General features: G+C 37.8%; 1 protein-coding gene across 16 annotated transcripts in view; it reads right to left on the minus strand.

Moving 5' to 3' along the window:
• The window catches only part of EHBP1 (EH domain binding protein 1), a 417,522-nt gene that overhangs the window by 299,329 nt on the left and 93,223 nt on the right, over positions 1-24,970 (minus strand). For all 16 annotated transcript variants that reach the window (XM_072635440.1, XM_072635441.1, XM_072635433.1 and 13 more), the window contains exon 5: positions 22,030-22,083. In XM_072635440.1, the coding sequence (XP_072491541.1) occupies positions 22,030-22,083 (54 nt within the window). The remainder of the gene's footprint in view (positions 1-22,029; positions 22,084-24,970) is intronic.

Below are 24,970 nucleotides of genomic sequence, written 5' to 3' on the forward strand. Positions count from 1 at the left end.
TGAAGCTTACTCTCATCACATTTGGTTTAAAGAGGGAATAGCATGCACACTCAATTTGGTATGAAAATCTATCTTACACTACAGGAAAGTAGGGGAGAAAGGGATAAGTGGGGTGTGGGGAGGATGATAGAAGGGAGGGCAAATGAGAGGAGGGGGGTAATTAGAAGTAAACACTTTTGGGGAGGGATAAGGTCAAAAGAGAGACTAGAATAAATGGGGGCGCAGGATAGGATGGAGGGAAACATAGGTAGTCTTTCACAACATGACTATTATGGAAGTCTTTAGCAAAACTACACATACATAGCCTATATTGAATTGCTTGCCTTCTCAGTGGGGATGGATGGGGAGGGAGGAAGGGAGAGACGTTGAAACTCAAAGTCTTAAGAACAAATGTTGAGAATTGTTTTTGCATTTAACTGGGAAATAAGAAATACAGGTAATGGAGTATAAAAATCTATCTTGCCCTACAAGAAAAGAGATAAGATGGGGATAAGGAAAGGGAGGGGTGTCATAGAAGAGAAGGGTAGATTGGGGGAAGGGGTAATCAGAATGCAAAGGCATTTTGGGATCAGGGGAAGGAAGATATGGTGAAAAAAATCGGAACTCAAAATTTTGTGGAAATGAATGTTGAAAAATAAAAATAAATAAATAAATTGGGGGAAAAAGACTAGAAATGTAGGCTGGAGTGGGTTTGTAAACAGACTTGGCTACTAGTAAATATTTAATTTTTAGTAATAGGGAACCTCTCAATTTGTTTGAGCAGGGTTAGATCTAAGAAGTAGGAAATAGCTATGTGGAGGATGTTCAGGTGAACAGAGGGGAATCAGGGAGGCCAATTAGGAGATTGTTCCAATAGTCCAGAAGAGAGGTCATAAAATCCTAAACTAGGGTGCTGGCCATCTGAGTGGAAAGAAAGCAGTGAATGTGGGAAATGATCTGACAGCTGAGTAAATGCATAAGGTAAGGGGAAAACTGAATATGAGTTGGAAGCTTCAGCTGCTGAAAATGCAGTTGTATTTTTTGTTTTAATTAAAATTTATACTTATTTGATGCTTTCCTACTTTATAACCTGGCCTGATTTCTCTTGAGCACTTTCCCTTTCTGCGGAAGGTCTAGCTTCAATTACCTAAGCAACTAGGTAATGTAATGGACATAGCACTGAGCCTGGCATCAGAAATCCAGCCTTAGACACTTCTTACCTATGTGACCTTAGATAAGTCCCTTGATCACTGTATTCCTCAGTTTCCTCATCTTTAAAATGAGGATAATGTTAGAACTTTTCCTCCAAGGTAATTGTAAGGATCAAAGGAGATAATATTTATAAAACGCTTAGCATAGTACACAGCACATAGTAGGTCCCCTTATAAATGATGCCTTCATCCAGCTTTTCTCAAAGACTCCTGCATATGAGCAGGGTGCACCTTGCATCAAGCAGGATCCTTGGGAGACTGGCATTTCTAGATTCCTTAGGTAATGATTTAGGATGGCACCACTCAGTCTATTTGAAGAAGCCCTGACTTGTATAATTCTATAGACCTGCGGACTAAAACTCTATAGCATATGACCTTGAGCATACTGATAATCACAAATATAGTACAGAGAAAGAATCTTTATAGTCAAAGGACCCGGGGTCAGATTCTACCTTTAAAACCTTGGGCAAGTCATTTAACTTTCAGTTAAATGGGCCTCAATCTCCCCACCTGTAAAATTAGATGACTTTCCAGTTTGATAACTGTGTTCTTATATCACTTTACCTCTTTGTCAATTTTTCCATCTATAAAATTTGGAAGACAGTTCTTCTACTTTATCTCAGTGTGTGTGTGTATGTGTGTGTGTGTATCTGTGTGTGTGTGAAGGCAAAATAAAATACTACAAGTGAAAAGTACTATAGAAACAAAAAATATTTTTGTTATTGTTATTGTAAGCATGCCTTGCCATTCTATGCTATGTCATTCTAGTGGTATGTTACTAAAAGGCTGTGTGTAAATATAATTTTTATAAATAAAATTATATTCCCAGATAAAAAAATAACTTCACTGGCTTCCCCCTGCCCAATTGTAATTTTCAAGGACATGTTTTCTTCCTGAAGATTATGGATCTCCATTTCTAGCTGATTGACTTTCTTTTCATAATCTTCTTAGAACAGAAACCAAGGATTCCATCCTTCTGTAAGTGCCCACAGGTAGCAGTGTCCTGCCCCCCTGCTTCTGCATTCACCCAGGGAGGTTCCTTCTCACCTCCCATCAGGGCAGTACAACTGGAGCTTGTGTCCCTTATCAGCAAAGGTTCCCTCAATCTTCCCAGACTCAGATGCCTAACTCCCCACACTATTCAGGAGGTGAAAGTTCCTGTGGCTGAGATTAAGTTACCTCCCAACCCAAACAGCCTCAGGGCTTGCTGCTTATTGTTTTGTTGGAACCAGGAGGTATTTATACTTCACAGGGACCAAACCCCAGGAGGACCACTCTTCTGCCCCTACTCTTATTTATTTTTGACAACTTTACATTTGCAGTGAGGTAATGTTTTGCCTTGTTTGTGGGGGAAATCTGGAGAGCTTGGAATTTTCTGACCTAGTCTGATATCTTTCCAGAATCCTCTCCTTTTACAGATGAAGAAATTGAGGTAAACAGCGTTAAGTGACTTACCCAGGGTAACACAACTAGTAAGTGTCTGGGGTTGGATTTGAATTCAGGAAGATGAATTTTTCCTGACTCCAGGCCCACCACTCTTATCTACTATACCATTTAATCTTTTATGTTTCTTTCAATTTTTTCTATGTCCCAGCACATGGTCTATTTTTGTAAAGATATCACAGGGAACTAAGAACTATGTGTTATATATACACATATACATACATACATATATGCATATATACACATACACATGTTTATGTGTGTGTTAAAAATATATGAGAAGGATCACAAAAACACACACACAAAATAGGGGTAACATTGGATTTGATGATATCTCACACCAGGAGGAAGAGAGCATCCAGCTACAAGATAATCTAGCAGCCTCTGAATGTGAGCATTAAAGAATATATATCTATATCTAAATAGATAGGTAGATAGACGTGTGTTCGTCCTTCGTTTATGAAGAAGACCATGCCATCAGAGAAATAATGACATGACTTGCACTTGACTTTGTTTTGAGTGTGGGAGGGCTGTGCAAGTCACCAACCTCACTTCTCCTCCAGAGCCATCTGAATCCAGTGACCAGATATTCATCAGAATGACTGGAGATGACCCAGGATGTGGCCATTGGGGTTAAGTGACTTGCCCAAGGTCACACAGCTAGTAAGTATCAAGTGTCTGAGGTGAGATTTGGACTCATATCCTCCAGACTCCTGCACTGGTGCTCTATCCACTGCACTATCTAGCTGCCCCTAGGTAGACAGATATATGAGTATTAAAGAATTTGTAAGTTTGTGTGTGTGTGTGTGTGTGTGTGTGTGTGTGTGTGTGTGTGTATCTTTGGCATATATTTTTTTTAAGCTCATATTCAGAGGATGCCAGACTACCCATCTGGATGCTTTGCCCTCCCTGTGTTTTTGTGATCCTACTCAGTTATAGTTCTCCTTTTGTTGAACAAACTTTTCTTGGTCTCCTCTACAGATTTATAATATCCATGGCACTCCACATACTTGTGGGTGTATGTACTCTTGTTCTTTTTTCCTAGGCCCTCTTTTCTTTTCTTTTCTCTGTCTCTCTCTATCTCTCCCTTTCTCTCCTTCCCTTCCTCACTTCTGATCTTGGTGATCACATCAGCCTTCAGGAATTCAACTACAATGTCTATAAAAATCTTTCTCCTAAATTCTAACCCCACATCTCCAACTACCACAGGTTATCTCAAATTTAACTTGTCAATAAAAGAATTATTGTCTTTCCCTTGAAATCCACTCCTCATAATTATTTCTATCAAGGGAACTGATGGCTCAGGAGAAGAAAGTGTGGTTGGTGACCTCACACACCCTTCCCTCACTCAAATCAAAGTCAACTGAAAGTCATGTCATCATCTTGACATCATGGTCTTCTTCAATAATGAAGGACAAACAGAACCTGTGAGTGAGCAGCAGCCCCTTTCTCCTCCTCTTCTCTCCTCTCCTCTGGTATTCTACCCAGGGGAAGGTATACTCCATGCCCAAAAGCTGCCTTTTTTTCCTCTGGGTTTACTGGCTACATTTCTTGCTCAAGACTTAAACCCAATTCACTCTGGAGCTCATAGACTGGACAACAAGACCCCACCCACCTAGCACAGAGTTAATGTAATTACTAAATAGTAATTGCTTCTCTTTTACCTAGGAATCCTGAGGGTCTTCCCCTCCCAGTTTGACTTTTTTTTTTTTATTAAAGGGGCCATCCCTTGAGTAACTATTTAAAGAAACCTATTCTTTGAATAGGTGTACCTCACTCAAAGTGAGAATGTGGTAAGACCTCAGCCTGAAAAGGTCAGGGTCTTCCATTGCATCCCAGGCCATCTCCAGTACTACTGATGAATATCAGGCCACTGCACCCAGAAGGCTCAGAAGAAAGAAAGGTCCTTGTAAAGAAAGTAAGGACCTTGCACAGCCTTCCCTCACTCAAATCAAAGTCAAATGCAAGACATGTCATCATTTTGATGTCATGGTCCTCTTTGAGAATGATGGACAAACACAATCAATGGAACCACCATTCTCACTTATTTAAAACTTAGAAATCTAGGTAAAACAACAAACAGAGCACTAGTCCTGGAGACAGGAAGATCTGAATTCAAAGCCAGTCTTAGACTAGCTGTGTGACCCTGGACAAATCATTTAATTTGTTTCCTTCTATTTCTTCATCTATAAAATGGGAATGGTAAAAGCACTTACCTCCCAAGGTTATTGTAAGGATCAAAAGATATAATATTTGTATAGGGCTTAGCACAGTATGTGGCTCTAGGTGTTATATAAGTGTTACAGCTATACAACACTATGTAAGTGTTGTAGCTAACACATAGTACATAGTTGGCTGCTGCTGCTACTATTATCATCTCTGACTCTTCATTCCCACCCTCATATTGACAAAGTCTTGTTACTTCCACTATCTCAGTGTCTTTCACCTACCCTTTCTCTCCACTCTCACACCATAATCATCCTTGTCTGCCTGAACATTAGTACTTCTTGTCTAGTCTTTTGGCCTAGATTTGTCTAGACTTCTTGCCGAGATTAATTAAGAATGACTTCTTAATTGATGAACATGGATTTAGACTCTCCTTTCTATAATCTGTTCTATACCAAGTAAATCAATATTCCTAAAAAACAGCTCCCTCTTGTAATGTCATAGCTCAAGTATCACTTTCTTCAGGAGGCCTTTTCTAATTCCCCTAGTTGTTATTACCCTTCACCAAATCATTTTATATTTGTATTGTACAGACCCTATTTACCTATGAATGTATTATATTCCTCTTACCAACAAAATCTGGGTTTCTTGACAGTAAGAATTGGCTCACTTTTCTATTTAAATTCTCATTGCCTAACACATTGCCTTAACAGAAAATGGTGAATTAAGAGTCTACAATTCTACTTCAACTTCTACTAAATGAAAAAGGGCTAAGTATTCTTTCATTAATTTCTAAGTATCAACATTGATTTAAAAAAACCGTATAGATTAAACTCAAAGTATATACAACCCTATCTAATATAAAGGCCAAAAAAAAAAAAAAAAGACTCACTATAATCTGTGTGGGGCAAGGGAACTTTATGCCTGTAATAACCAGACTTACAGAGGATATATGGGGTGTTCAGAGGAGGACTGGCACACCTCTAGTATGACGGCTTGCTGGGCCCTTTTCAGAACTGCTCATCTACCTTAGGTATTTGACCTGTCACCCAGCTCTCTCATCTGTGGCTCCAAGAAGCTGCAGCATGAGCAGTAGCCAGGCCCCAGTAAAACTGTTTCAGCAGACAGGCTACACCAGGTTGAGGGTAACCCAAAGAGTCTCAAGCCTGTTGGTTGAGTTGGGTATCTACTGCAATGATGTGGAGACTTTGCCCAGAGGAATGGGAAGATGAGAACAATTTGTTGCAACAGGCCATGAAAGTGGCAGAAACAGGTGCTATGGAGTGCTCTGACTTTGGTTAGACACTGAAGACACCAAGGTCATTCACTGCTTCCTAGGCCATCAAGAGTCCTCTTGACTCTGGTCTTGCCACTGGACTTGGATGCATCAGGAAGAGAGGGAGGTTGAAGACTTTGTATAGTGCAATTATGATATCACCAATACAGATTAAGGTACTTCTCCCATGTGTAAGCAGTTTATTGCTGACCGAGAGAGAAAGCTGAGTCAGCATATAGCAACAGTGCAACAGAAAAGGAGTGGGTGGCTTTCAGAGTGTTGGTGTACAACACTGCACTTGCTTGTCTGGGCCAGAACACTTGCAAACATCAGCACTGGTCTGATGAAAAAGATGATGAAATTCAGAAGCTGCTAAATGAAAAACTAGAACTCCACAGGAATTGCCAGCAAGACAGTTTATCTGTCTCCAAGAAGTCAGCATTGAACTCCACCAAAAGTAAAGTGTAAGAAAAACTCAGAGAGATGTAGGATTCTTGGCTCACTAAGAAGCTAGATGAGATTCAGTTTTACACTGATAGCAATAATCCAGAGTGCTTCTACAATGCCCTGAAAATTATTTATGGGTCAAAGATTTAAGGTGCATCTCAACTACTCAGCAATCATGGAGCTACACTGATCAGTTACACAGACAGGATGCTGGAGAGATTGGCTTAACACTTCCACGGTGTTCTCAATAGACCTATCATCAACCAGTGCTGAAGAGACTGACCATATACTTCAAGTTGAAGTCAATCCCTCTCTAGCGGAACTTTCAAATGAAGAAGAGGTATTGAATGCTATTAGACTCCTCCTGTTTGGCAAAGCAACTTGTGCTGATTTCTATCCCAGCAGAGATCTACAAGGCTCACTTTTCACTGCTCATACTGAAGCTGACTGAAATCTTCCCAGTTATATGGCAAAAGGAAGTTATCGCCCAGGAGATCAATAATGCCTACACTGTCCATTTCTAGGAAGGAAAAGGAAAACAGTTTGTCCTATGACCATCACGGGGTGGGTGGGTAGGGGGAATCTCTCTCTTAGACATTGCTGGCAAGATTCTTGCCAGAGTCCTCCTTAATCAGCTGAGCTTTCACCTGAAAGATCATCTACCTGAGAGCCTATGGCTTCATAAAAGGCTGAAGAATGGCTGACATAGTATTTGCTATCTGACAATTCCAGGAGAAATAGGAGGATCAGAACACAGGCCTGCATACAACATTCATCAACCTGGCCAAGGTCTCTGATACTTCGATACTGTCTATTTTGAGAGGGCTTATGGAAGATCATGGCACAATTTGATTGCCCAGAGAATTTCATCAGTATTGTAGGCCAGTTTCATGATGGCATGCTCGCATGGGTTCAGAATAAAGGAAGACATTCTCACACTTTCCTAGTCAATAATGGAGTGGAGCAGGGATATGTGCTTGTTTCCATGCCTTTTTAGCCTGATGTTTTCAGCAATGCTGTCCGAAGTCTTTAATAAGGACAAAAAAAGTACACCACAGTAATCATAAACTATTTAACTTGAAAAATCTACAAGGCAAGACTAAAGTGGAGCAAGAGTTGGTGCAAGTTTTTGGTTTGCAAATAACTGAGGCTGAGATATAAAAGTGTATAGACTGATTCTCTGTTGTTGTCTAATTTTGTCCTGACTATCAACACCAAGAAAACAGAAGTTCTCCACTAGCCAGTACCACACCATCCATACATAGTTACAGCAAATGGAAAATTTTTGAAAGTTGTGGATAAGTTCACTTAACTTGACAGTATATTCCAGGGATTTACACATAGATGATGAGGTTGACACACTTGTTGCCAGGGCTAGCTCAGTGTTTGTGAGGCTCTTAAAGAAAGCATGGAAGAGAAAAGGTATTAGGCTACCTACCAAACTGAAGGTCTACAGAGCTATTGGGCTGACTTCATTGTTGTATGCTTGTAAAATAAGGACAGTCTACCAGTGCCATGCCAGGAAAGTAAATTGCCTCCATTTGAATTATCTTTGGAAGATTCTGAACATCACTCAATAAGATAAGGTATTAGAAACTGAGGCCCTCTCTTGAGCTGAACTACCAAGCATTCAAACTATTTCAGAAAGCACAACTTCAATGGGCTATGTAACCCAAATGCCAAATATATGTTTACCTAAAAGATTATATTTCATGGAGAACTCTCACAAAGCAAACCCTCACTTGGAGATCAGGACAAGTGATATACGAACATTCTAAAAGTCTCTGTGAAGAACTTTTATATCAATTGTTAAGACAAGGGAGATGCTGGCACAGGACTGCCCAGCATGGTGGGACCACTTCAAAGAAGGCAAAGTGTTCTATGAGCAAAAAAGAATCATAATAACACAAAGGAAATTGAGATGTGCAAATCTAGAGACAACTCCATCCCAAATGTTCAAACAGATATTTGTACCTGAACTATGGTACAGCCTCTCACACTCATATGCGATTCATCAGTCAGAGCTGAACACACTGTACCTTAACACCAAAGTTATGATGTTGCTGGCCCTCTTCAAGTACAAAGGACTTGAACTACAACACTACAGAGTACCAAGCTGGTACCACAGGTATGAAAAGAGAGGTTATGGTCTGCATTCATAAGAGTGACTACTGAGGGGTAAGAGCACTGACACTTCAGGCTCTTCTCCATCAGCATCTGAGAAAAAGGAGCCAGGTATTGTCATTTCCCTTGAGCCACTTATGTATAGTTACTTTGGAAGCTTCTTGACAAAGCCAAGGTATTTTTATTTATATCTTTTTATATGCCTAGAATTTCTTCTATATTCTTCCCTCTCCAAGAGGGTCATCCCTTATGCCAAATGACTTTTTAAAAGAGAAAAAAATGCAGCAAAACCAATCAATATAATGAAAAAGTCTGATCTTACATGCAATGTAGCACACCCAAGGATCTCTACTTCTACAAAAGAGATGAAATATCTTTTCATACCTTTTCTTTACAGCCAAGCTTGTACTTTATAATTCTGTAAAATTCAGCTTTGATTGTTTTGTAGGTTGTTGGATTTTTTCATTTATATTGCAGTAGTCATTGTGTATTCTATTTTCCTGGCTCTACTTACTTCATTTTGAATCAGTTCATGCAAGCTTTTCCAGGCTTCTCTATATTTATCATATTTGTTGACTCTTACAATGTAGTAATATTGCATTATATTCATGTACCACAACTTATTTGGCCATTCCCCCAACTAATGGCTATGTACTTTATTTCTAGTTCTTTTGCTACCATGAAAAGTAATGCTATAAATATTTTGATGCATATGGAGCCTTTCTTTTTGTCAATGACTTCCTGAGGGTATATGCCTAGCAGTGAAATCTATAGGTCACACAGGGTATGGGTATTTAAGCCAATTTATTTGCTTAATTCCAGACTTTTCCAAAATAGTTGTTCCAACTAATTCACAGTTCTACAAAACAATGCATTTAGTGGGAGTGCCTTTCCATAATCCCTCTTAACATTGGCTATAGTATTCTCATCCTTTGTCAATTTGCCAAGTGTGAAGTGAAACCACAGAGTTGTTCTGATTCATATTTCTCCTATTATTAATGATTTAGGCTAGAGCACTGTTTTTCATCATTGTTATGATTTTTCAAGAAGTGTTTTCTCATATTTGTTGACCATTTCTTCAGTGGGAATGGACTGCAGTCTTATATACCTGCTATATATGTATCTTGAACATAAAACCTATAGCAGATATACATATGTGTATATATGTATGTATATTTGGATATATGTATGATTAAAAGATGTTTTTCTCAATCTAATTATCCTTTCTTATCCTGTACATGTTAATTTTGGTTGTGCAAAGTCTTTTCAATTTCATGTAGTCAAAATTATAGATTTTATTGTGGTTCTCAATCTTTAAACATCCCACTGGAGATGAAATGGATTCCAGTATACAAAGGCATAAGAAGAAAAGGAAGGCTGAGCTACTTTTTAGTAACAGGCTCAAACAGTGGCTTCAGTAATCAATCACCCTGACTCTTTAGATAGGACGTCAAGGAGGATCACATGGGGATATAAAGAAAGACAGGATCAAAGAACCCCCAATGGACAGATTATAGTGGAAGGGTACATAAGATCAAAATGAAGGAGAGTTACCATAAATTCCACTCCTCCTCCTACAATCAGCCCTGCCAAAAAGTGGAAGGAGAAAAAGGCCCAGTAGAATATTCTCCCTTCCAACATTCTCTCCTTTACTCCCCCACATGTAGGGAGTGTGATCATTCAAGCAACCATCTGTTAGGACTATGTTCTGTCAGTAAGGTCCTACTTTAACTCCATTCTCCCCACATTCAGGTCTCAGCAGAGGATTCTGGACAATTGCTCTCTTACCAAGAAGTGGACTGAATTGTTGAAAGTTACTAGATAATTGGCATGGACAGGTTTCTCCTGTCACTTTGTACTAGTATCTTTCCACCACTCCTTAAGAAAAGACTGAGGATTTTTTTCCTTCCTCTTACCCCAAGTGCAAAAATTTTTAATTACAGTCTTTCCCTGACTGATTTATCATACAAGAAAAAAAAAAAACAATAAAGAAATGTCCTACCTGTCTTGCTAATTGGAAAAATTATGGGGGAGAGCATGGTATACAGAGATTAAGAAATAGAATGAGACAGTACAAACATACACAAAAGAGGAGCTCACAGAAAATGTGTCATCACAAACAGAAAGGAAATCCCCCCAAAATTTTTTAACTAAATTTAACTATTCAAAAGCTAAATTATTAGATGCCTCATAAATATCATGCAAGCATACTGACAATGCTGAAACAATGTCAACTGATAATACTTTCAACAAAGTATCTGACTGAAGCACACATGTAAACGACATTCCTCCAATCAATTTTAAAAGATCACTCTTTGTAATGGTCAGCAAAAAAGTTTAATTCTATTTTTAATAGAGTACTTTTTAAGGAAAAAAGTTCTGGGTGTCTACCCACCTCTTCGTTCAAATGCAAAATGTACACTTGAGTTTCACAAGATGATGAGAAGAAGTGATACAAAGACATTCTCAAGGTCTTGATTAAGAACTTTGGAATTGATTATGTGACATGAGAGACACTGGCACAGGATTGCTCAGCATGGAATGCTCACATCAGAGAAGGTGCTGTGCTCTATGAGCAAACTAGAATTGAAACAGCTCAAAGGAAACGCAGGATGCATAAATTTAGAGAATCCACCCAAATATTCACATGGACTGTGCCCAACCTGTGGTAGAACATTCCGAGCTGGCATTGGTCTGATCAGCCACAGTCGAACACAATAAAACCTGGCTCTAGCATAGTGATGTCATTTTGGTCCTCTTCGAGAGAATGAAGGACCACAACCACTGTACCTACACCCAATTACAAAATGCCAAGCTTCAATATTATACAATGATGAATATCTTAGCTTTAGGCTATTTGTCTTTAAGGCTGTTGTTTTTTTAATCCCCCACTTTTCTTCATTTTTTTTATCAAAAAATTATCGGAGGAAAATGACCAATTGACATCCCAGGGATTTCCTTTTCCTGGGGTGGGTAGGAGTGGACTTAGGGATGGCAATACAGACAAATTTAATGCCAAAAAGCTATTTCACTACTAGATTTAGAATTTTTATTTACATACAGACAAGAATATACAGGAGAAAGTAAAATAAGTAGCAAATTGAACAAATCTTAAAACAAATACTTTCCTATTAAAAGTCAAGTTCTTATGTTTGGAGTATCATTAGAATCCTACTGTAAAACAATTACCAAGGCTCTGTTTTGATATTTGATGTATGAAAAATAAAAGATCTCATGCAGACTCAGAGCCTCTTGTGCACTGGTAATAATATTTCACTGCTGATTTCCTGTGAATAAACATATAGTAAAAAAAAAAATTGCTCAGACTGCTGGTTTTAAATACATTTAACATACTATAAGAGGTTTGCTTCCTGAACTGACAGACTTGCTCATTGATTTCTTCCCTCTAGCTGACAAAGAATAACAACTATTGTAAACAACTATGATTAGCCTTCTCTTTCATTTTTATCTAAAAGACACTTGCAGTTAACTAGCAGAAAGTAAGAAGAATAAAGTAAACAAAACAGTACTAGCAATTTAGAAGGTAAATTGTATCTTACTATTCTGTGAATCAGTAATAACTGTACAACTTGTATCTTGTCAAATTCATACCTGTATAAACGTTTCAATTTATAACATTCTTTGGGCTTATAAAACTAGAATGTAATAAGATTGTACTACTGTGTTTAAATCCCAGAATTCTGATTTCCATCTTGAGGGCTGCATAATTAGAATATAGAAAAAATTTAAACCTTTTCTACAATGCTGTTCATTTTAAGTTTAAGTGCTTTATCTATTATTGTACTATTTTGTTCCACTTCTTTCACCCAGAGTCTTTCAGATAAAATATACAATTCAATTCAACCTCTGACTCAATTTAAAAGGCTACTTTTAAAGTGTCTCATCAGTTTAACATAGACATATGTGTATATGTGTACTTCTGTGTACACATACATGCATACATATATAACATAAATTCCTGACTCTTGCTATTTATTGAAAATAATGGCAAGTTAAGAAAAAAATGCTATCCAAGAAGCTTAAAATTATGGAAGGGGACTGAAACACATAAGTAATGTAAGACAAAATGCAAGACATAGGTCAAATTAAAATAAGAGATTTAAAGTTCTAATTGGGAGGATCAGGGAATTCTTTGGGGGTGACAGCTAAAATAAGAATGATATCAACAAGCAGAGATGAGAGGAACAATTGTGGCAAGTGTTGGGGTGGTGCTTATAAATAAATGGATAAGGGTAGGAGAACATAGTAAGTGGTCTAGTTTGGCTTAAGTACAGGAATAAGAAAAGGAGTAATGTGAAACAGGTTGGAAATAGAGTTTAAGGGAGGCAGTTAGGTGGTAAGGAATCCCTAGGGATTCTATGGTTAATACCCTTTGTGGGGATCAGGTAAGTTCAGCTGAGCCAGACAAGGAAGAGAAAGCTAATATTTCAATAGAAGACATCAAGAAGGATCAGGAAATTAGACAGCATGAAGGTTAAAGAGATATTGTTTAGTTATTATGACAAAAAAGGTATGGAAATGGCACTGATGGATAAGAAGGATAATAAATCTTGAAGTGAAGTAAGAGGTGTAAAGAAAGCAGTGACTAGAAGTAGAGAATGTTTTAAGGTATGTAATATCCTAAGGGAAAAAGCTGAGAAAGATTTAATTCCAAGAAGTACAAAAGAATAAAGGGCAGTTAGTTGACAGTTTAGAAGAGTTTCAACAATGGAATGGTTAAGCAAGCATAAGGGCTGTGGAGCAATGATCAACCAAAATGAGATTAAAGGAATTTACTCCTTAGGCTGTAGTCATTTAGTATTATAGGAATAAAGGAGAGTCAGACAGAAACAGAGATAGATATATAACTAAAGTATTTCATTCTGGAAACAAATAAAAATATTGCTTTAATTTATATTGCAGAAATAGAAGTAGAACATAAAGTAGAAGAGCACAGAGCCGGTAAACATATCTAGGAATTATTAAATTTTAGATGATTTTACCTTATCTATTGAATTACATTCATAAAAAGAAAGTCTATTTGTTAAAGCTAATTATTCTAGAAGAATAATAGGCGTTAGGGGAAAAAAAGGCAAATTCAAATTCTTTTACATTTATTTTGGTGAATTTTTAAATTTAACAAATGGCACACACGATAGTAGGGGCGCTTTTGCATGCGTGTGCGCGCGCGCGCGCACACACACACACACACACACACACACACACACACACACAGTAGACACAGCTAGACCCAGAAAAGGCAGCTTTGGTTCAGTGAAAGCAGTACACACACAGAGAAAAAAAAGATAATGAACTAATTACATATTTTGTTAAAGAAGTGGATATTAATTAACCTTAAACTTATTTACATGGGGGAAGATGAATTGAAAATTCTAGTGAACTCAAAATGTTTTCAAGTCTCTTTCTACTAGCAATTATATTGTGATTAGCATTTTCCCCAATGATTTCTTTGAGGTAAGAAAGATATATAGAATGACAAAATAGATTTCTACATTAAGTTTTTCTTTTTTGAAGCTGGAAACTCTGATATTTGGGGCCCGGGGTGGGAAATATTTTTTCATTTCCTTTGAAAGAAAAAAAAACCCTCAAGAAGAAAGCTTAGAATAAATACTGGGGGGGGGGGGGGGGGGGGCAGAGCCAAGATGGCAGACTAGAAAGACACATTTATGCAGGGTCTACCTCCACAGCCCATAAAATACCTGTAGAGAGGGACTCTCAACAAATTTTGGAGTAGCAGAAGTGGAGAAAAACAGAGTGGAGGAGATTTCCAGCCCATGGTGACCTGAAAGGCCCACGGAAACATCGGTTGCACCGGACACAGAGCCAAGCTCAGACCGTGGGCAAGACTCTGGGAGGAGGACACCTCGGGGTTGGAATCTCCAGTCCCAGCGGAGGGTCCTCTAATCCCTCAACCCACAGATGCCAAAGTTCAGTGACAGGGTGTTATCAGCTGCCCAGGAAGGGAGAAGGGCCTTCCCATAGCTCCAGCAGCAGGCAGCAGCCACAGAGGCAGGGGAGCAGCCCATACTGAAGCGCCATTATTGGAGCATAAAAACCCCTGGGGGCACTGAATAGCTGAGTCTTACCTAAACCTTGGGTGGAGGCTCTGGAGGAGCTAGTCTTTGTCTCACACTGAATGGCGGCCCTGCCCATCCAGCTTATCTGAAAATCAGCCCCTAGTGCTGACTTAGTGAAACTGGAGGCCAGGTGACTGTGGAGAGGTAAATGCTAAGATTCTGGGCATAAAAATCCCTCTCTGCATCCAGACCAGTACACGCTTGATTGTGCCACCTTGGAGGAACCGAGATCTCACAGATTTCCAGAGTATACCCTACTCTTGACAAAGAACCCAAAAGTCCAGTAACTGGTTGGGAAAATGCCCAAAAAAGGGAAAAAAAATAAGACCACAGAAGGTAACTTTCTTGGTGAACAGATATCTCCTCCCATCCTTTCGGATCAGGAAGAACAATGCTTACCATCAGGGAAAAACATAGAAGTCAAGGCTTCTGTATCCCAAACATCCAAAATAAATATTCAATGGGCTCTGGCCATGGAAGAACTCAAAAAGGAATTTGAAAATCAAGTTAGAGAGGTGGAGAAAAAACTGGGAAGAGATATGAGAGAGATGCAAGAAAAGCATGAAAAGCAGGTCAACCCCTTGCTAAAGGAGAGCCAAAAAAATGCTTAAGAAAATAACACCTTGAAAAATAGGCTAACTCAACTGGCAAAAGAGGTTTAAAAAGCTAATGAGGAGAAGAATGCTTTAAAAAGCAGAATTAACCAAATGGAAAAGGAGGTTCAAAAGCTCACTGAACAAAATAGTTCTTTCAAAATTAGAATGGGACAGATGGAGGCTAATGACTTTAAGAGAAACCAAAAAATGACAAAACAAAACCAAAAGAATGAAAAAATGGAAGATAATGTGAAATATCTCATTGGAAAAACAACTGACCTGGAAAATAGATCCAGGAGAGATAATTTAAAAATTATGGGACTACCTGAAAGCCATGATCAAAAAAAGAGCCCAGACATCATCTTTCATGAAATTATCAAGGAAAACTTCCCTGATATTCTAGAACCAAAGGGCAAAATAAATATTGAAATAATCCACAGAATCCTGAAATCCTGAAAGAGACCCAAAAAGAGAAACTCCTAGGAACATTGTGGCCAAATTCCAGAGTTCCCAGGTCAAGGAGAAAATATTGCAAGCAGCTAAAAAGAAACAATTCAAGTATTGTGGAAATACAATCAGGATAACACAAGATCTAGCAGCTTCTACATTAAGGGATCGAAGGGCATGGAATAGGATATTCCAGAAGTCAAAGGAACTAGGACTAAAACCAAGAATCACCTACCCAGAAAAACTGAGTATAATACTTCAGGGGAAAAATTGGTCTTTCAATGAAATAGAGGACTTTCAAGCATTCTTGATGAAAAGACCAGAGCTGAAAAGAAAATTTGACTTTCAAACACAAGAATGAAGAGAAGCATGAATAGGTACACAGCAAAGAGAAGTCATAAGGGACTTACCAAAGTTGAACTGTTTACATTCCTACATGGAAAGACAATATTTGTAACTCTTGAAACTTTTCAGTATCTGGATAGTGGGTGGGATTACACACACACACACACACACACACACACACACATACACACACAGAGACAAAGAGCACAGAGTGAATTGAATAGGATGGGATCATATCTTAAAAAAATGAAATTAAGTGGTGAGAGAGAAATATTTTGGGAGAAGAAAGGGAGAAATGAAATAAATTATCTCTCATAAAAGAGGCAAGCAAAAGACTTTTCAGTGGAGGGAAAAAGAGGGGAGGTGAGAGAAAAACATGAAGCTTACTCTCATCACATTCCACTAAAGGAAGGAATAAAATGCACACTCATTTTGGTATGAAAACCTATCTTACAATTCAGCAAAGTTGGGGAGAAGGGGATAAGCAGGGTGGGGGGGATGATGGAAGGAAGGGCAGTGGGAAGAGGGAACAATTTGAAGTCAACACTCGGGGAGGGACAGGATCAAAAGAGATAATAGAAGCAATGGGGGGCAGGATGGAGGGAAATATAGTCTAACGCAACACGACTATTATGGAAGTCATTTGCAAAACTACACAGATATGGCCTATATGGAATTGCTTGCCTTCCTAAAGGGAATGGGAGGGGAGGGAGGAATGAAGAGAATTTGGAAGTCAAAGTTTTAGGAACAACTGTCAAGTATTGTTCTTGCTACTAGGAAATAAGAAATACAGGCAATGGGATATAGAAAGTTATCTGGCCCTACAGGACAAAAGAGAAGATGGGGAGACAAGGGAAGTGAGGGATGTTAGAAGAGAGGGCAGATTGGTGATAGGGGCAATTAGAATGCCTGGTGTTTTGGGGTGGGGGGAGGGGACAAATGGGGAGAAAATTTGGAACTCAAAATTTTGTGAAAATGAATGTTAAAAGTTAAATAAATTAAAAAAAAAAAGAATAAATACTAGGAAAATATGTTCTCTGATCAAAAATCAAAAATAGCCAATCGAATAAAGACATCTTTAATTGCAACAAAAAATAGCATTTTTGCATAACATATATGTAATAGTATTAAATCTTAAAAATTGTCCTCCACTTAAATCATTATACATATATCAATGTTCAACAATAACCAAGTAAAAAAAACAACCTAATAATAAAGTAACTCTTTCACACTAGATATGAACTGCAATGAGGATAAAGACTTCCATGACCCATGTACTAAAACAGGCTAGGATTTAAAAGGCTAATTGAAAGGTTTTGTCACAAAAATAGCCATCCTAACTTTTTCAAATTATCTCCTCTCATTATCTCATCTACTACAAAATGGCAAATAACTTACCTAACTTATTTAGAATATATTTTTAATTAGTAAGATTTCACACTAGTAAATGACATTGTTATTTTGAAAAATCCTCAAGTATAAAAGAATATTTATGCTAAGAAAACTATTCTAGAATAAAGTTCTAGAAAGTTCTACCCATCTCTGCCCTCATCCCTTCCCCAAACAAGATTATAACAGAACACAACAGCATTAAATTTCAGATCTTCTTTATTATCTACCACAGATTTCAGTATGAGTAAGGATACTGAGATACATACAATGTGGGGGAAGGGGAAAGGGGAGAGAAATACACCACATAATTTACATTCCATTCTAAGAAAACAACTTTAAAAAGTAAAACACAAATGCCTCAGAAATTCAAACAAAAGACAGGCCTTAAAAGAGAACAGAAAGCTTAAAGTAGCTTCAGTACATGTATGTTGAGATTAGTTCTCTACTTAATAACTCAAAGCTGTTAGGGATGTATGAGGTAAGATGACAGTTTCATACATAAGAATAAATTTCATTATTCACCACTGAGTGGAGCTGCTAACCTTGAAAAAGGTTGACACGACTTTTCAAGGTTAGCCTTTAAGCCTTCTTTTGACAGGATCATAGAACATCGTAACATTAAGATTATCATCCTCATTTTACAGATGAGGAAATTGAGGCCTAATGAAATGAAATGATTTCTCCAAGGTCACAAGCAAGTTAGTATAACAGCCAGAACTAGAACCCAGCTTCATCTGGCCACTCTACAATACCATGGAGACTTTTTACCAAATTAATAAGAACTAACATTTATATAGTGCCTGTTGGGTGCCAGTAAATGAGCACTTTAAAAATATCATTTGATCCTCATGATAATCATGTGAAGTAGGTACTATTATTTCACAATTGAGGAAACTGAGGCAGGCAAAACTTACATGACTCAGTGTCTGAGGCCAGATTTAAACTCAAATCTTTCTGACTCCAGCCTAGTGCTCTATACATTGTCCCACTTAGCTGCTCCAAATATGTATTATGTATGTATATAGATATAGATATGTATATGTACACATATGTATTAATTATATACTATTATGCATTATATATATATCTAAAACATATTTAACAATCTCTTTTAAAAACTGAACTGCCCTTAAATTATTATACATGTATCAATTTTCTTAAAAGAAAATTGCAGAACCATGAGAACATCTTTATATGGTCACAGCAATATGTTTTAAGAACAATGATAAGCAAGTAAGACACTATGACTATTATAAATACCCAAATTAACTGCAAAGGACATATGAAGAAAAATACTATCTGTACTGAGAGAAATAACTGATAAATGGAGGTATGAACTAAATGATTTTACATATATATATATGTATGTATATATATATATATAAAAACTGTGTCTTATGGCAGTCTTCTTTAGGGTGGGAGGCCAAGGAGGGAAGAAAAAATATGGACATGATAATATTATTATATATTTAAAAGGAATAGCAAGTTATATATAATAGACTGGCAATTCCATGTGTAATCATTTTTAAATTATACAATGTTATGAAAATGCTTGCTTTATCCCATAAATTAAAAATTAAATAAACAAGAAAAAGAAAATTTCCCGGGACTTGGAAGTTCATAATGTTTACAAAGCTATAAATAGGTAATGAAGTAATTTTCCAAAAATGTGTCAATTAAATGAGCACAATTCATATAGAGTTAGATGGTACAGTGGATAGCTCAATAGGCCTAGAGTTAGGAAGACCTGAGTTCAAGTCTGGCCTCAGACACTTAATAGCTGTGTGACACTGGGCAAGTCATTGAACCTCTGTCAGTCTCAGGTTCCTCAAATGTAAGATGGGGAGAATAATAGCACCTATTTTCCAAGGTTGTTATAAAGATAAAATGAGATATTTGTGAAGTGTTTAGTACAATGCCTGACACATATTAGGTGTTTAACAAATGCTTATTCTTTCCCCCTTCCCTTCCTTTCTACCACTCCAATAAAGTGGTAGAATAAATAAAATAAATATTCCTATAAAGTAGTACTAGCAATGTGCACATCTTGGATAAAGGGCAAATAGTACACATGGGAAAAACAGTTTAAAAACAACACCTACAATCTCAAATGCTGCTAGAAAAGCCATGAAAGGGAGAAGAAAAAGGCTGAGGAAGAGCTTATGGGAGGAGAAGCTAGTCTTATTATCTGGTAGATCCTTTTTAAATTCTACCTTCTTGCTAGCTAAGTGTTAAGCTCAGTTGTTTCTATGATTCTGAAGGATTGCAAAGTTGTCCATGTCCTCTAAATTTCAGCATCATAGGGTCAAGCCATGGGTGTCTTGCTCTAATTATGGCTGTTGGTTATGAGGAGGTGCCAGTGTTGAGGCAATATGATATACAGTACAGGGGAGAGCACTGCATTAAAAATCAGGAATAACAGATGTCAGTTCTACCAGTGACTTACCATGTTACCCCTCCTCTCTATGTTCCATAGTTAATATATTTAAAAGAAATATAATATGATGATAATACCTGCTCTTCTTTGGTTTACCTGTATCCTCATATGTAAAATGAGAATCTGCCCAAAACATGTCAGATTTCAAAGACATCACACAATATCAGCTGGAAAAACTCTTACAGACTACTTGAGAAGTAGCTTGTTAGTAGGAAGAACACTAGATTTGAAGCTAATTTGAAGTGAATTTTCCTGTCCTGTCACAGGTTATCTGCCTGGGCACTATTCCAATTCAGGCTCTCTTCACCTCTCATCTGTACTATGTAGCAATAGCCACTCAATTGGTCTCTCTGTCTCAAGTTTCTCTTACCCAACAGGGAAGTAGGATAGGAGGAAAAAAATAATGCCAGGAGGGAGTAAGAAAAGGGAAGGTACATCAAAGCAGTGGTAAGAAGCAAAACATACTTACGAGGAAGACAGATAGGATCAAAAAGCAAAAAAGAAAGATAAACAGGAAAAAATAGGATGGAGGGAAATGCACAATTAGTAATTACAGCTGTGAATGTAAATAAGATCCATAAAAATGGATGCAGATAGCTGAATGGATTAGAAATCAGAATTCAATAATATCTTATTTACAAGAAATACACCTGAAACAAAGGGACACATAAAAGTGTTGGGGGTTGGAGCAGAATTTATTTTGCTTTAGCTGAAGGAAAAAAGGCAGGGTAGCAAAAAAAAAACCCAGGAAGATTTTTATGAATTTATGCAAAATTAAATGAGCAGAACTAGGAGAACATTGTAACACAGTAACAGCAATATTGTAAGGATGATCAGCTGTGAAAGATTTAGCTATTTTTTATCAACAAATGATCAAGTAATCTAACAAAATTCCAAAGGATTCATGATGAAAAATGTTAACCACTTCTAGAGAGAAAACTGATGAACTCTGAGTGCACATTGAAGCATACTTTTTAAAACTTTATTTTTCTTGTTTGTGTTTTCTTTTGCAACATAACTAGTATGGAAATAAGTTTTGTATGACTTCACATACATACATATATACATACATACATATACACACACTCAATATCATATTGCTTGCCTTCTCAAGGGATGAGAGATGGTTTAGAGGGAGAAAGGCAGAATTTGGAACTCAAACTTTAAAAAAATAAATGTGAAAAAGTTTTACATGTAACTAGGAAATATATAACAAAACATATAAAAATATATTTAAGGCTTTTCATAACTCAGCCCTTCCTACCTTTTCAGGCTGGCTACTCTCCTCCCCTCTGTGAACTCTAAGATTCAGCAATACTAACCTACTTGTTGTTCCTTACAGGACACTCCATTCCCCATCCTCACACCTTCTCACTAATTAGTTCTTCCCCATTGCTCACATGCTTCCCTCCTCAACTCTACCCCCCAGTTTTCTTGGCTTACTTCAAGACTCAGAAAAATCTCTTTTCCAAGATGTCTTTTCTGGTCCCTCTTGTTAGTACTGCTGTCCCCTCTGAATTGTGTCACCTGTGGGGTCTCTATACCAATGACACAATGAATCCAGCCCCTATTTCTAAGTATCATCTTATTATTTCAGGCAATGTTTCATTTTGTTTTTGTATTTCCATCACTCATCCTAGTGGTTGGTAAAGCTTTATTATATGCTTTTCCATTGATTCAATCAGGTCAATATCAACCCATTAATAATTCAATTTATGAGCCAACCTGAAAAATAACAATGTACAACAACTATGAAGATCTATGACTTAAGAATAGACATATCTGACTCATCAAACCTTAAAATGTATGAAAGACTGCAAAAGTCACATAAAGCTATTTGAAAGCATAATTCAATACCATAATATTCTTTGCTTCTACACATTTAAGCAGGAAAATTCTAAGTTACAGATCCTATTTCCATGAGGTTTTCATCAGCACAGACCACTTCTGCACCTTAAATCATTTATCACAAACTTAAAAAACAGCTCAACTCCAGAAATTACATTCAAATGTGACATTACTTAACAGTGAATCATACATCTGAGGTATGAATTTTTGACCAACTTACATTTTCTATGACAAATGTCCATTCTTTATCTTCAAACTCCTCAGCATGTGGATCCTAAAACAAAAATTGAATATAAATAGTTAAAAAAAAATTTTAAGTTGCTTTGGGGTTTTTTTTAAGCTAATAAATAAAGCTAATTCTTTTTTTTACCAATACTTTTTGTGCTTGGTCCCATAGGTAACAAAATGGGAAACCCAAAATGACCTTACTTTTTTTCTTTTACCCTAATAGCCTTCTTCTAATTAAAATAATACATTACTTTTTGCACTAAAAATTTTTCAGATTTTTTTTTCATACAATGTTTTTGTTTTACCAGAAAGCCTAAAATAGTCCTGTATAGTGATTAAGCTGATTGATAAATTTAGAAAACAATGTAAAAAAAAAAAAAAAATCAAAGGCATGTTCTGAAATCATCTCCTGATTTATAGGAAGTTATAAAGATATTTCAAAGTCTTACTTTGGTACTTCAAGAGATCTGTAATTCTATTAATAGTAGCTTTGACATATAGTAAGTGAAACTTATAGTTTTAAAACTGGAAGTTCACAAAGTACCCTGAATCTACAGACAGGGGTGAGGGAAGGGAGAAATAACCAAAGGGGCATTTACATTCACACAGAATGTTACACTTCCCAACTTTGTACCTTTGCACATCCCGCCCTCCCCCAATGCCTGCAATGCTCTCCTTCTTCCATTTCTTAGAATTCCTAGTTTCTTTCAAAAAGGACTCAACTCAGGGAGGAGCCAAGATGGTGGAGTAGAAAGATGCATATACTCTAGCACTTCTGCCACAGCCCACAAAGTATCTACAAAAGCAGCAGGTCCACTGTCTGAGCTGCTCAGCTTGAAGCCTCTGGGGGAATTGAGTAGGGGATTGAAACTCAGGCCTCAGTGGTAGCCCTGCACCCACCTAAAGCCCCTGGGAGAATTGAGCAGCTGATATGAAACTCAGCCATGTGTACAGTCCTGGGGGTAGAAGAGCACTAGGACTCTCCTCTTGACAAAGGATTCAGAAGTCAAGTAACTGGCTGGGAAAATGCCCAAAAAAGGGAAAAAAATAAGACCATAGAAGGTTACTTTCTTGGTGAAGAGGTACCCCCTTCCATCCTTTCTGATGAGAAAGAACAATGCATATTGTCAGAGGAAGTCAAAGCTTCTGTCTCCAGTACCTCCAAAAAGAACATGAAATGGGCTCAGGCCATAGAAGAGCTTGAAAAGTGAGTCAGCAGCTTGCTAAAGGAGAACCAAAAAAATGCTGAAGAAAATAACACCTTTAAAAATGGGTTAACTCAACTGGAATAAGAGGTCCAAAAAGCCAATGAGGAGAATAAGTCTTTAAAAAGCAGAATTAGCCAAATGGAAAAGGAGGTTCAAAAGTTCACTGAACAAAATAGTTCTCTAAAAATGAGAATGGAGCGGGATGGAGCAAAGATGGCAGAATGAGAGCAACTACTCACCTAAGCTCTTAGACAAATTCCTTCAGATACTTCTAAAAAGAGAACCTGAGCACATTTTGGAGGTGCAGAATCCAATAGCAGACAGACTGTGACAGATTCACAGCCCAGGACAGACTAGAAGGTCAACGGGAAGGATGTGTTCCGCTGGGGTGAGCCCACAGCACACAGGACAGCAGGTCCCACCGCAGAAGCATGGCTGAGCAGGAAAGCCCCGGAGTAGCCTGAGCCAACGGCAGCATGTCAGAACAATGGAGTGGCAGCCCAGGGTGGGAGACCAGTGGAGCCGAGTAAATGGCAGCCGCTGAGCCCCAGTTATCAGCCACAGTTGCTCCTGCAATTTTCAGCCCGCAGATTAAAGTCACCTACTTGAACTTCCTGGAGCCAAAATGGCAGAGGGATCAGTAAATGCTCTCTCCCCCTCCCCTTGTTAACCTCGAAAGAACCATAAAATATTTCCTGAGAAAAATCCTGGATCAGTGGGAACAGCGGAAGGGGCAAACAGTCTCGTAGCACCTGAGGGTAGGATAAAAGCTAAAGGGGATTCCTCTTACTGTGGCAGAGTTGAACTGGAAGGACACGAGCCCCAGGTGGGTAGAAACTCTCACTAGGACCCAGTGGTGCCTAAGTGCTCCAGAGGAAACGGGAAGACAATAGAGCAGCCAAGATCACCAACCCCTGAGCTTACCTTTGCTCTAACTGGATTCAGGAGATCTCCCATGACCATACCACCCCTCCCCCACACTGAACAAGCTACCTCAAGGATGATGCGGGGAAACACAAAGCAAAAAGAAAAAAAGGGCACCTGGCTCTTTGCTTTTTCACACCAGTCAGCTCTACACCAAATTCTCCAGCTTCTAGCTGAAAGAAACAGACACCACAACACACAAAGTCTCACCATCATGAGCAAGAAGAAGCAAAGCAAGCAGGAAAAGGTCATAGAATCTTTCTATGGGGACAAGAACGAAAACAAAAATACCAGAGAGGTCAGTATTCAGACTGTACTCCCATCTGAAACTTCAGAAGGGACTATGAACTGTTCGCATGCACAAACATTTCTCCTAGAACAGCTGAAGAAGGAAACAGAAGAAAAAACTGGCCAATGATTGTAAAAGTATGAAAAAAAAACTCACTGAAAAGAACAGCTCTTTACAAAGGAAAACTGAACAAATGGGAAAGGAAGTACAAAACCTAACGGAAAATTAGACAAATGGAAAAGGAATCACAAAACGTAACTGAGAAAATTGGACAAATAGAAAAGGAAGCACAAAACCTAACTGGCAAAATTTGACAAATGGAAAAGAAAGTACAAAAACTCACTGCAGAAAATAATTCCTTAAAAGGAATAATTGGAAAAATGAAAAAGGATGTGCAAAAGTTAACTGAAGAAAACAGTTTGATAAAAACTAGAATTAGACAGGTAGAAACTGAGGACTCTATGAGACATCAAGAATCAGTCAAACAAAATCTAAAGAATGAAAAGATAGAA

The sequence above is a fragment of the Notamacropus eugenii genome, chromosome 1 (assembly GCF_028372415.1).
Source record: "Notamacropus eugenii isolate mMacEug1 chromosome 1, mMacEug1.pri_v2, whole genome shotgun sequence".
Classification (NCBI taxonomy): Eukaryota; Metazoa; Chordata; class Mammalia; order Diprotodontia; family Macropodidae; genus Notamacropus; species Notamacropus eugenii.